The sequence below is a fragment of the Metopolophium dirhodum genome, chromosome 8, assembly GCF_019925205.1.
Source record: "Metopolophium dirhodum isolate CAU chromosome 8, ASM1992520v1, whole genome shotgun sequence".
Classification (NCBI taxonomy): domain Eukaryota; kingdom Metazoa; phylum Arthropoda; class Insecta; order Hemiptera; family Aphididae; genus Metopolophium; species Metopolophium dirhodum.
This window is the reverse complement of record NC_083567.1, coordinates 27,003,428-27,018,535: the sequence shown is the minus strand read 5'-3', so window position 1 is coordinate 27,018,535 and position 15,108 is coordinate 27,003,428. Positions and strand designations below refer to the sequence as shown.

General features: G+C 27.0%; 1 protein-coding gene across 3 annotated transcripts in view; it reads left to right on the top strand.

Moving 5' to 3' along the window:
* Positions 1-588: 588 nt before the first annotated feature.
* Positions 589-15,108, top strand: part of LOC132950792 (carbonic anhydrase-related protein 10) — a 108,417-nt gene continuing 93,897 nt past the window's right edge. For 2 of the 3 annotated variants that reach the window (XM_061022356.1, XM_061022353.1), the window contains exons 1-2: positions 589-829; positions 1,371-1,459. In XM_061022356.1, the coding sequence (XP_060878339.1) occupies positions 1,393-1,459 (67 nt within the window). In that variant the 5' untranslated portion in view covers positions 589-829; positions 1,371-1,392. Of the gene's footprint in view, positions 830-855; positions 1,197-1,370; positions 1,460-15,108 lie in introns of those variants that run through there. The other variant, XM_061022354.1, reaches the window with a different exon arrangement.

Here is a 15,108-nt window from a genome sequence, read left to right as displayed (position 1 = left end):
TAATATCATTCAATTTGTCGAATGTACACAAAATATTTTCACGTTTTACAACCAATTAAGATTCCTAGAAAACTTAGAATTATTTTTTAAATAATTAGATAGATTAAATAGATTTGTTACTATAAGGGTTAGATTACAATCTCCATTCAATAAACTTATATTAAACAATAGTTTTTTTTAACTTTTTTATTTATAACATTAATTGCTTAGCAAAATTAATTAGAAAAAATGCTTTAATTAGGCAATATAGAAACAATTATCAAACGTAAAAATACATTTGTGGTTATACAATAATTTTATATTTTGTGTTCTAAAAAGTGCGTCGTATGAAATATTGACATGTTAAATTAAATTCAATATACACTTTGATTTGGAAACACATCGTGTTTCATAAACCGATTTCGATTAATACGTTTATTTATCTATTACCTATTTTTTCGTCCGTTGTCGAACGAATTAAACTGTTGAAAATTAGTTTCACGAATCGCCCCACAAAACGGCTATTTTATTTTTACTTTTGTAAATTGTTTTGTTCGTTTAGTGAGCGTGTGCGAAGGGATGTGGGCGTCTTATACTCCGACGCTTCAGTCCTGCGCGGTTGTGCGACACACCAATCACGTTGTCAGCACGTTGGCCAGTTGGCTTCAACCTCGCAGACCGGGACTGTATCGCGTTGCTCGTGCATTTTTCCGATTACGAAATATTTCGTCAAAAATTAAAAATAATAGTAATAATAATTTGTATTGGAAATGTATAGTCCAAAACAAAATGTATCACCAATAAAATGATAAAAAAACATCTATAGGTATAATCTATATTTACGAAACAGGTATGTCAAAGTGTATAAAGACGCAGTAATAGTGATTGAAGTCTTATATTAATATCTAATAATCTCTGGATATAAATTATATGATATAATATTTTGAAGTACCTAGGTACAGATAAATGTATAAATATAATATTAATTAGATATATTAGATACCTATATTCCTGTAGTCAATTTAAGTATCAAACAAATTTTTCGATCTATTGGTTTTCGTGAACCATTATCAAACAAAAAATTAAATTGCATCAACGATTTGTGAAATGCAATAATTAAAGGTTTTAATAAAATTTCCATTCGTATAAAACAAATAGATATTTTGTTCGTGTACATATTTCAATTTCATGGGATAATTACATATTACATGTTCAGGGTAATTATATACATATATAATATTATTTAACGCTAAATATATTATATAAAAATGTATTCACCATTTTTATATGCATATATTATTTTTAAAATAAGATATCATGATACACATTAAAATTATTGTCATATACAAACAAAGTCAGCACGTAAATTGTAATTAAAATTTTTTTTTTAGAATTGCATCACACGATTTCGTCATGATTACAAATTCAATCAAATTACTAGTATTACATTTTGGTCTTGTACTGGCATTCGGAAATTGGGGTGAGTACAAATATTTATTTATGTAAATAAAATAATAGTAATAATTTGAACTGTTTTTCTTTTACACTATATTCAAAAGATATCAAATTATTATTTTGGATATTAATTAATTGCGAAGAAAAAATGTATGGGGTCGAAAAATTGAATGGCCTAATGGGTCACAGTTTTTATAACTTCAATTAATACGTTGGTATTTATCGGCAGTGATTTCAAATGATTCGATTTTTTTTTGATACGTTGATAGATTATTAATTTTAATATTTTGGTTTAAAACAAAAATTCTACGAGAATAATGCTTTTTAGAATTGATTGATTATTAGTTTTTTCTTCAAATACTGTTTGATATAGTAATATTCTCTCAAAATAATAATAAGCTCAATATATTTTTTAAAATACATCGTCACGGTGATGATATATTAAATTCTTGTAAAAAAAATCTTTTGATGGCTATTTAAAATTTGTAATGTTATGTCCCGAAAATACTTTTTTTGACTCTAAAGTTTAAACTGTAATTTGATAAGTTATCTCTTACCTCTTTCGAATCCGGTCTATCAGGTTAGTGCGAAAAGATCCCTAAAGGATAGGAATACCTTAGCAACAACTTTATAGTGTCAGGAATTTCGATTTTAAACGTGATAGTGTTTCAACCCGTCACTCGTGGCAGTCGAACCCTTGAGATTTTGCTTAACCCTTTTAAACCCAATTCTTGTGAATGATATTTTTTTATTTAAAGGAAATTGTATTCTTGTTTACTTATTTTACATGTTATATTTATAGAGTACAATAATTTTAATGAATGCAATTATTTAAAAACTTTGTTCTATTCGGAAATATATCATAGATAGTTTAGTTGTTGTAAGTAATATTGCATATCTCTAAAAGTCATATATTTTATGTACTCATGAGCTGAATTATTAGTGTATTTAAATAAAACACCTAAGTATTGTAATTGGTAGTAATTTTTGTATTGAAATAATAAAATTAATTGTTCGTTTGGTTTACTTTCTCTATAATATGAAAGTATTTGTTAATTTAAGTACTTAAAATAAATAATGGACCTTCATTGCATGGAATGGGAATAAAAAAAATCCCGATACTTGTATATGTTAGTAATTTTGGTTATTATAAATACTTGAGTTTTTTAGTAAATATCAAGTTAAAATATAAATACATCTTTTAGATGGTACACTAACGTAAGAATTTAATATATTATTATATTTATATCATTCATTGTGAATGTATTTTAGAACCGGAGTGAGTGGTGCGAGGTCGCGATGAGTACCTATATTATTTGTTTTATAATGATGTGTGTTTTATTTTTGTTTTCGTGTATATTTTGTGTTTTGTGTTTTCTTGAAGTTTCTCTACAACCTTTAACATTGAGGGTTGAGGGTAATTATTAAGGCTGGTAACCAATTTCATTAAATTTGGTTAAACTACAGGGTCAAAAATAAAAAAAATGTCAGTTCTCAATAATTGAAAAAACTTGCAGGAAAATGGGAATATTTACTTAACACGATTTTACAACAAAATTGATTTTGGTAAAAAAAAAGAAAAATTATTGTAAAACACTGAAATTTTCACCAAATATTTTTATCAGTATTTTTATACATGACGTAATTTTTGAAATATTTTGTGGTTTTACTTAAGCTATTTATATTTTATCATTTATATTCCTCGGTAAAAATAGCATGAAAAATATCAAAACTACTTTGGGACTTTTATTAAGCATTTCAAGTCGTAACAACTTGAATATCTACATAAACGAAAATAAACGATTTTTCCTTAATAGCTTTAGTTAATTTTTTGTAATATTAAAAAAATACTAATCGTAGAGACATAAAACTTTTTATCTTATTATTATTTTCTTCAAACAATATTTTATAAATAATATAAAAATTATACTTAGACTAATTTTACCTATTTTTAATATTATGAACCATGAACCCATTTACATTATTCGACGGTACATCGGTATTTAATTATTAGTTATATATGCGATCATTTTGGCAACAATTAGTCCAATCTAATAAATTAAGAAAATATAAAATAATAAAATATTTTTCGGATATTTTACAAATATAATATATTAATCGGGTTTGTTTTTGTTGAAATATCTTAATCAAATTATGTATGGATATATTTTTATTCCATCTCGTCTAAATGGTTCAAATATACTGATTCAATTTTAACTATAAGATATCTATAATAGAACTACTAATATGTTACTTTAAATATCTAAATTAAATAACGGAAAAAATCATAAATAAAATTCAATTATGAATATATTAATATGGCATATAACGTATAAATCCTTAAGTTAAAAACTACTTGAGAATATTGCAATATTAAAAAAGTATGTTAATTACTTTCCGTAACAACTAAGTAAGTTTAAAGTGCAAACGTGTCCATTTCGTGAATGTTTTGGTGACTGTGCAATCTTTGGAAGTATGTAATATACAAGTGATGTATACAATGCGGATCATGTTGACATAGTTGAATAATTTATAATGGGTTATCAAATATCTTTAGTCAAGTGTCCTCGTTCGTTTTCTGGCGTAGAACTAAGGGTGGTTTATTATTGTGGATTTTATGCAAAGACAACCACGAAAGGAATTCTCAGATGTGCGCGAGAGGCGAGGGGATAAAACGGTGTCATCGCCGGCTCCAGATATGTTATTAGGCGAAATTTGTCATCTGGTAAAATATGTTCAGGTTTACAAGTTCAAAGACAAACTATATTACAAATTACAATACCCAGTACTACCGTGGCCGCAGGTATGTTAGAAGTTAGGAGACGTATAACCCAGCATAATATTCATAACGGTATTTTAAATCTAAATCCATATAAACGATGTGATGTGTATTTTGTTTTCCATTAGTATGCATATAAAGTTTTATTATTAAGATCTTAATAGATTAGTGTTCGAGCACGTTGTTTTAAAATTAAAATTAGATTGATTATGGTAAATAGATAAGCAATACGAATAGACAGATATAATATGAAGATGACCTATTTGAAGCAGGCAATAAGGATTTATTTTATGATTTTCGACTCATTTGATCCAATATATACTTACATTGGAAAGCCTATAAAAATGCAAATATACTTAATAACAATTTCCAATTTATATCTTACCAACGCGTACAACCTAATTGTATTTGCTTATGATTTAAATATTGAATTATTAAATAATTAATAAATACTATCTGAGTTGAATTTTTTTACACATATTGTTCAATCATAATTGTACCCATTGGCTATTATTATTATTACTTATCACACATATATATTATATGTATATACATTTTATAAATGATTGTAATGTACCTATATAATATTAAAAATCAAAACTGGATAATAGCACTTAGTTTTTACGAACAAGTATTACGGTCATAAAATTTTAAATTCTATGTTAACAATTATATTACACTTTTGTGTGAATCAAAGGCTTAAAAAAATCTATTATTCTTGAATGGTTTTCATGAAATAACTATTTAAAGTTGTTTCATTGCAAACTTCTAACAGGATTTTCTCAGAACAAAGGCTTATTTTGGCTTTTCCAAACTATCCAGAATAACCTTATACAATCACAAGAAAATAGAGACGTAATATCTGAAATTGTTAAATAATACTGCTTAGAAACTTTAAGAAACATATTGTATAATCCACCATTTAGCTTAGGAATAATTTATATATTTAAATTGTATAATATACGTCATAATGTGTTTTTAAATATGTAATTATTAAATACATTCCGATTTTAAGCACAGTGTACCTACCTACTCATAAATCTTTATTAATGTTTAGTATGGAACTACGCGAGTAAAACGTTTTTAATCTATCGTGTTTATAGCTTATGTAATAATATGATGTCATTGAAACTTGGACATTTTTTTAAAATATTTGTTTTAAAGTTAAAATTACATTAAAACGATTTAAATTTAAGTTCTATCATAAATTCTTTCGTATTATTTCAAAATATTTATTTATTTATTTACCTATTATATAAGATAAAAAGTTTCTTTTCCAAACAAAATAAAAATATAATTCATCTAATAGATTGAACAAGCATGTGAATATTTATGTTTGAATACATTCTGAATCAAAATTGTCGCAGAACTATTTAGGTCTATCATTTCGAAAATGTTCCAAATTAGATTAATGTTGTTTACATAGTTTTGTCAGATACTTACAATTAGGCAAGTTTTAAGTTTATGAGCCAGTTAAGCATTTTTATTTTTTTCCCACGTATCGAAGTTTTTCATTCTGGTTAACTGATCCGTAAAAGTTGAGAATCGAAAAACTTTTTCTGTGGCAGACACGGTAAAAGCCATCAGACAAGTTCGATGTCAGGAGCGTCGGTTTGATGGATGCTCTCTAATCACGGTAAACCACTTTTAACCGGCAATTTTCTTCTTCGCGTCCGCTTCATTAAACACATTAAGTACTCTATCTCTTTAAAACTCATCCTGAGGTCAAATAATAGTTAATTTTATAAACACTTAAATAGTACTATACCTACGTATCTATTATAAATGTATCATATTATATTTAACTTCTCAAATATATATGGCAAGTTCAAAGATTTTAAGAGCAATCAATGCGTTTTGGAAGGTTTTTAAATTATTTTCTATTGCCACTATTTTGGGAGCACTATACAAGAGTTTCATTCATAATATAGATTATAACTTCTTTAAATTGATAATTTTATTAAGTGTTTATATGATATACAGATCTTTGTTTTATATAAAACTTCAGAAAAATGTTTTAAAATTAATTTTTCATCATTGATTTTTATAATTTTATAATAACTAATTAGTTCCTGTGGTAATTAATTTTCCTAGTTCGATGGTTTTTAAAATTTAAAATTGTACTAGTTATAATCTGTTAAATATAATATTGTAGACAGCCGACAGGTAAGAGAAATAATATGTTTATAGTTTATACTAATACTATTGGTATGCTATCAAACTATATGGATAAGAAGTAAAATGCATACCAATATAATATATGTTTATAATAATATAGTTCCTTTAATTTAATTTCATGGCATGGAATAATCAATAACATTGAATCAAATATTTATTCGAGTAATGTGTGTTGTTGAGGAGTAGACTATATGATAATATGTATTTAACTCAATACGATATGTAAAATAAAGTAAATCTGACTCCTCTGACATGATATTCTTATATTTTTTTCGTTGTGTTTCACTACCTATATTATTAATATGATTACCCACTTAAGAAGGTTTATAGGGGAAATAAATTATATAAGACGCGAGCTACAAATATGCTCAGTTTTAAAAATGTACGACCTTATGTAGAATGGGTCACTTACATTTTACAATAGTAACATTTCGACTGCTTTCATAATGTTGCAATAAAATACGTCTGAATTCGTTATCAATAATTTATCGCAATGTATTTTTATTTTTTTTATGAATATTGGTGACACAATTGATTTTGTTGTTGAAAATATAACTCAGAGGATAGCGTTTTGTACGTTTGTTCCGGTCTTGGGCAATCATTATTCATTCCTGTTTTAGATAAGAAAACTAACCCCCTCCCACAGTTCCGGTTAAAATGCCCAACCTTTTAAACAGTAATTCCCTCTCTCTATATTTTTTTTCGTTTCCACTTTACCCTCGTACAAACCGAAGCTTTATCTACCCGGAAAAGCTTTTCCACGCAGACATGTTGTGAACATGCAGCTTTTGTCCCCCATGACTGCTTATAGAAATTGTATAATACTATACATGAGGCCGAAGTAAAAGTATGTTATGAATAAACAATGATGCATTTAACACAATTAAAAAGTTCGTTTTGATAAGCTACTATAAGTTGAATCGAATTTCATATTTCTTCAGATAAAGATATTTTTAAGCATAAGCATTATGAAATCAATACGTCATAACTAATTGATACTCATTTTTATTAAATTTAGTTGCTTGGTAAATTTTATTATGACATAATTTAGTTATTTTTTATTTTAAATATATATAATCCAAAGTTAATTTTGTATGATTATTCTATGAATTAAATAAAATACTAAATAATATTGTTTTATTTTACTATATTATACTTGACCAAACCCATATTATAAGACCTACATGCATAATACGTGAATACTAATCGAAGTGCCAAATGCCTGTTGTACAGTATACTAGGGATATGTTTTATAAAACTATTAAATTATAGTACCTATGGCCCTAGTATGGGTACTATAATTTTACTAGTGTTGCATAACATTATATATTTCAAGACGTGAAAATAAAAAAATCAAATTGTTTTTTGTCTTCTCAACGCAAAAATTCCGTGCAATACTATGCAAGCAAAAGAAAATTGGTTCTATAATTTTAGAGGTGGTAAAAGTATTAAGAGCGAAGTGAATTAATCTGTTGTTTTTCCGGGGGAATGTGTTTATATTGTAGGAAGTTTTCAGTAAGTAGACTTTGATAGATTGTCTTGTCAGTCAGATTTAATAATACACCAGCGGTTGGTGAAAAACAGGGTTTTATGAATAGAAATTTTACCATAATTAACCGAGTCTATCAAAGTTTTTGAAGCAATAACGTTAAGACACTCGGATATTTTTATTTTAACTAGAAAACACGAATGTGATTTTCAGACACAGGCTTTGTATTCCGATATTTACCCCTGAAATCAAAACGTATTATAATATTAATATAATCTATTGCCACCTGTAATTAGTGGCAAAAACTATTTGAGATTTTATGTGGTTACACCCACAAGTCGATCAATCAACTAGAGTTTTTTGTTTCAGTGTGAAATAAATGGTGAAAAATGTAAAAAAAAAAAAAAAACAGTAGACCGAGGTTTTCTCCATTTTTTACCTCTCTTTCACCCATCGTAGGTGAGTAAAATACTGTCAATCAACCTTATATTATCTTGATAGGAAAATAGCCTCATATCTTTTAAGCGGAACGCCCAAAGCTTATACTCTTCAATCAATTCGATGAAAGTATTTTACTCGATTTTTTTATCCTGTTCGTTTAAACTTTTCGCTGCTTTTTTGCCAAGGTAACCTAAATCGTGGAAAATGTTTCTTTGGTTTCTACCAATGCACGAATTATCACATAATATGTGAATAAACTACGTAAGTTTTTTGAATGACTTAGATAATAATAATTATATATATTATGGTATGATTTATAAATTAAAATTATTTACACACAATTATGGTGTAATGTACATCCTTGATACAATTTATATATTATTATGATCCCAAAATATTTCAAAACCACTATAAATAGGATGTTCCGAAGACTAAATATTTTTAAAATGTAGGTAACATTATTATTTTCCAAATGCCATCACTCTAATAAAGAGAGTTATTATAATGCAACAAATATTTTTTTGTACATCAGTTAGAAAATTTGAGTTAGATATTAGCATATTGCGTATAGATTGGTTACGTTTTTTTTTTTTTTTTTATTTGGGTTAAGGCTTCGACTAGTTAGGTCATTAGCTTGTGGTACTGTAGGGGGGGGGGGGGTACTGTAGATTTGTTTACTCGTGATTTGTTTTGACAGAATTTTTTATTTGAGCACCCGTAGGTATCTGCCATGCCCGGGTGGGGGATGGCGGCACTTGTTCTCCGGACACCGTGACTTGCATGGAGAAAATGCCACCCGGTGGTCGAGGATCGAACTCGGACCGGCTGTGGTTAGGTTTTTATTTTTAGCTAAATTTACACTTTGAGATATTATGTTAGAATTTTAAATACTTTTAATAAAGTAGGTAATATATAAGGTAGTAATTTATTAAACTTAGTATATATTATCATAAATTGTGTTTGAATGCAACGATTTATATTTTAGATTTCGTATATAGGTACTTTAAAGGTGAAGCATTTTTTTGCCTTTGTTGTTTGTAAACATTTATGATTATGAAGATACATCCTTAAAAAAAATACTTTTAATACGTACATATTAGGTTTATATATTTTACATATTTTACTTAAAATTAACAAATCATAACAATATATACCATTATACCCACATTATAATAAAATGTTTTTTGTTCAATATATACATATTACTTGCTGGATACATTTAAAAACAAACCTACGTGTTATTTTATCAGGCTTATGATTATATCTTATTTATATTTTGTATTTTGCAGCGATAATAATACAGCAACATTATTTTATGTTTGTAAAAATAAATGCTTAAATTCTATTGTAATAATGTTATTACTTTTTAGAATAAGCCATTATTAAATGACATAAATATAATTATGTTTGTGTGTTTTTAAAATGTATATAGGTACATACACGTATATAAAGAAGTTGTGACGTCTCGAGAAAAATTTTTTATTCATATTTCTTAAGTCTTTTTTTTTTATTTACTGCTATTTAAAATTGTTTGAGAAATTTTTTTTAGTAAAACAGTTTTTATTTACTAAATACAACAATATTTTACTCTTTAGATTAAACTTCCATTTTTCACCACTTTTACATGTACAATATTTAAAAAATAAAAAAAGAGAATGCCATTAACTCCTATAATAGATTTTAGACTCGCTTATTTAATGGGTATATAATAGTGTTTTAGAAAAAGTTATTAAAATCGAGGTTTCCCAGTTGCTTTATTACCTGCCCTTTGACATATTTTATAAACCAAAAGCCATCATATACAAATTGATCGAATTTCTATAATAATATAACATAATATATTATTGTATTGGAAAAAATATATTGTCAGCAAAAAAAAGTCATCATAGAAATTTACCAAGTTTCTATAATATAGCACATATTATTATTGTCTTATCAAGTGTACATTGTAAAGGTTTTATTATTTATTTTATCACTTTATCATTATTTTCTATGCATTCCTCACTGAAATTATATCTATGGATATCCAATAAAGGGAGTAGATTTGTAATAATTTCTTATTATTAGGTAAATTGTTTTCATAGTTTTAATATAGCTTTTAATAGTGTTTATTGTTTTTAATTTTTTATAGCTTATTATATTTTAAAAAGAACTGCGACTTATTACTTAACTATTTTTAAAATAAAGAGTGGCTTTAGGAAAATAACAATAACAAAACACACGATTTAAATTTGTTCAACTTTAATACCTACCTACTTATATTGTTTATCTTATTCAACTATACATTTTGGAATTTAGTATAGCCGTTCCTTAGATTGACTAATTTTTATATTTTAACATCGTGGTGTAATTATATTGATTTGAAAAACACTAATATATATTTAGTAGTAATCGATTTAAACTGTCTTATATATTTAGTATTTATTCATAATGTTTAGTGTGAAACAATTTAATAACTAACCTAACTATAATATAATATTTCGTCATTGTCAGACAACGGTAGTAGTAAAATTAGCTGATGCAGGGATATATTGTTACAAATTATTCAACTGTTTTAGTCGCAACGTGTCTTTGAGGGTGGCACGTCTATCACACTATATAATATATTATTATAGTATATAACCTATGGTGTTGTTTTTTAGTTTGAAAACACAGAGAAATGAAGACACTTATTGCATTCATGTGTCAATGCTTTCGACTATTATAGCGTATAGGTTCTATTCGACTCATATATACGGAATATTTTTTTGGTCTCGGGTTACGAAAGTCAAACACATACGTCACGATCAATTGTGTTGTCGAAGTTTTATTTTTAAAAACAAAAAAAACCTTCGTGTAGTAATCTAATTTACATGTTATTTGAAGTAAAGACATTTGCAGGCTTGCAGCATACGGCATGAAAGAATACGGTAGGGCGAGACGTGACGGAGTTTAAAATGCAATTTTAAGCTCCTCATTCCTAACCCAACCAATCGGTATATATATATTATATATTTGCATTCAGACAAGAGTCTCAAACAATGGTGACCAAGTGTTTGATATTATTATTATTATTATTATTGTTAGGGTTTTAATCGGACCTTTGATCGGATGTAAGAGACAATACAAATAAAATAGAAATGGTACTAAAAAATCTTAATTAAAAAAATTCGGAATTATTGCCAATTACGATTGTCTGTCCCAACTGGACGAACAAAGAATTATTTTCTTCTGTATCTAGGGCTATCTAATTCGATGTGCATTCGTTTCACTGCGTACACTCAATTGGGTTTTCATTCTTTCAAACGAAAATCAGTATTTTAATGGTTGTAAATAAATACAATATCAAGGAAGCTTATGCGTATGCAATTTTACTCATATATAACTTTTTTCTGAGTATTTTAATTTGTAATTATTTATGTATTACACTAATTTTGCATAACAAGATAGCTATCAAAATATCGAAACTTATACATTTATTATCATATAAAATAGGTACTTGAATTATTTCTGAAAACTATGTTCTACATAGTAATTATCTACGCTGAATCTAATAAAAATTAGTTCATGAACTTAAATCATCAGAGAGCGACACATTTATATTTGATTATCATTATTACTGTAATTGTACATAAGGATATTAACTATTTAACTATATTATATTATAGTAGGTATATAACATACATTATAATATCATGTATTGTTTTAATTAGTATTGGTTAACTAAAATGTTAGGTTATATTTATGATGTTTAGCTGTTTATAATAAACTATACTGAAATAACATACTGACAACTACAAAAGATGAGTAAAGTAAAGAGTAAAAAAAGTTTTTATAAAAACGTAATTAAATTTACCAATCACGGGCTTGGTTGTTTAGAAACATGTCTGATTTGAGTATCATAAATTATAACGATTGGTTAATTTCCCTAGGAATGTAATCGTAATAACTTTGAACATTCCACTATTACTTAAACTATCATTGTATATACCTACATAATAAATTTTTAAAAATATTTAGACTATTTTAATCATTCAAAATGTTCGAGGTTTTTTAGTTTAAGTTTTTTTTTGTATTGATAAACATTTTTAAACTGCCTATATATCTGTTAGGTATAACCACTGGGTATTCATCCTAATCACACAATTCATCACAACAATTTGAAAATTATTTATCATTTCATAAGATTTTAAATTTTAAAAATAAATGATTGAAAATTTGAGGATTATTCTTACGGCAACCTAAAAATATAAACAAATGCTAATGCTTAATTTTTTTATAGACATTTTAAGTTAAATTGACTGCAAAATTGGATATTCAAGAGAAAAATTAACGGTTTTAGTTATTTTGTTTTAATCATAAAAATATTATTCGCAGGAACTTGAAACTTTACAGTCACTGCAGTTTTTATAAATATATTTAATATAATAATATGATGTCAAATTATTTATATTTATTTTTGTGCCTATTTGCTTTATATTAAAATAGGTATGAAAATAAAATATAATATCACAGTTTGTACAATTGTACTTATACTTATTTATATTATTATGAAATAGTTCATACTTCGCATAGTTCTATATTCAAGGATTTTAACTGAATTACCTATAACTCTTTTTTTCACATTTCATATGAATAGTATGTTCCAGAATCAATTATAATCGAGTAGTATAATCGTAGTATTCACATATTATAGATGAATTTATAGATGGATTCTATGCTCAGAAAGCCTATAAATTTCAGTCACACCATTAAGTGTATACAATATATAATAAGGCGAATACATTAAAGGCAAGTAAGTTGAAACTCGTTTCATATTTATATGTGTACAAAATATAGAAATGTCGATAACATGTCCAGTCGCAGTCTGTTGTTCTTCTCGGCCCTTCTGATGTAGGATATAGTATTTTTAGAAATAAAAATAATTCGACCTAACGCCGATACGCCCTCGAGGCAGCCGGTATCGTTTATTACACACAGACACACACAGACCTATCACACACACACACACACGCACATTGGCTATACGTATAAGGTATATACGGATGTTTATTATATAGACTCCGTGATGCGGACGAAAGCTGTTGTTTTTCGTCTAAGGACCAAGTTGATTGCGAATCGCTGAAGCAAAAGTCTCTTCCGTGTGCGTGTGCTGCGAACCAGTTATTATATTATTTCCTATATTTCTTCCGACGTAGAAACACTCTGGTGCACCGTACCGGAACGAGAGATTCATATAGTAAAAAAAAAAAAAAACACAAAAATACAAAAAAATATAAGAGCAATAATAGTCGTAGAAGTAGTTCTCACTTCTGAGATTCGGGGAACGATGCCAACCGTTCGTGTATTTCGAAACCATCCACCGGTGCCATAAACTGCACCATTCCTCGCGCGTTCTAATAAGCGACATCGCGCTGACACTTGAGTCACCAGTGGTAATTGTTTAATAGGGTTCGTATATATTATATGTATTTTTTTTTCATTTTCTGTCTCTAAACTATACTATATGCACGCGGCCTCAGAAAAGTAAAATTATCGCCAAAGTCGCCGATTTAAAATTGCCCATGCCATTAAAACAGATGAAACGACCCTTTTCGCTTTGGTTTCACAGAAAACGATTTAAATACTTCGATAGTTTTATATGTTTATGTTCTATCGAAAATATCAAAAAAGAAAAATACAATAATAAGCTAAGTTAATTATTATCTCAAGCTAATATATTACCATGTTATGGTTCTATGAACAACAAGCAGTCTGTATACGTACTACGTAGGTACGTTATTACACGTATTCTATGCTGACATAATATTCTATATCCAAGCCATAGCATTAGTTTATGGAGTGCAACTAACGCACGTTAATTATTATATTTTTGCGTGAAGTTGGATAGTTTAAATTTGTTGTGTGTTTATATTTTTTTTCTTATGTATACGCGAATGTCACTCAAAAGTCAATTCAACTTCTTTGGCATTATTTACTTTTGGTTTTGTAATATTAAAAAATGGAGTTTTCAAACTATATACAAATATAATACTTATAGATTTAACCACAAGTATATGCATAACGATAATATAATATTTATATGAAATATAAAATTGTTCATATATTTTTAAATTAAATAACTGTAGTTTTATTTTTATTATTCCAACAAATGTTTGACTTTGACGAAAGAGTATTTGCTTACTTACAACTATGGACACAAAACGTTCACGTACGTCATTTAATTGACGATCAATTAATATATTATTTTATTAATGTCCTTAGCATTTAGAATGGATGAACATGTCTATATGAAATTTCTATAGATCTTGTTAGTTTCGTAATTATGAGGGGGGGAGGGGATTTGGAAGTCATATCCCCCTATGACTTTTTTTTTAAACTGACAAACCATAGGTATTTAAAAACTTATTTAACTAGAAATATTATTATTTATAGTTACTACTTACTAATATAGTATATTATATAGAAGCAACACATAAAAACCCGAATTCTCATTGGTAGCTGTACAAATTAACTAAAATTTACTTCGTAATAAACACTAATTATTAATCATTATTGAAAATGCTCAAATATATTCAAAATTATAACAATGCAGTTTAGCTTGCAGGCTATTTTTGGGAACTTTTTTCGGAAACCTGTGTATTTCAACAAGATAAGTACAATGGTGCAATCATAATTTGTTGGATGGACTTCAAAATTATAATCTTTTGAAGTTTTCAATTTTGAGTAGGTATTTTACGCCTACGCAGATTATTCCATGAATCTACTCGAAAAAAAATAAGCTGTAAAACTTTATTAAACAGGTAGT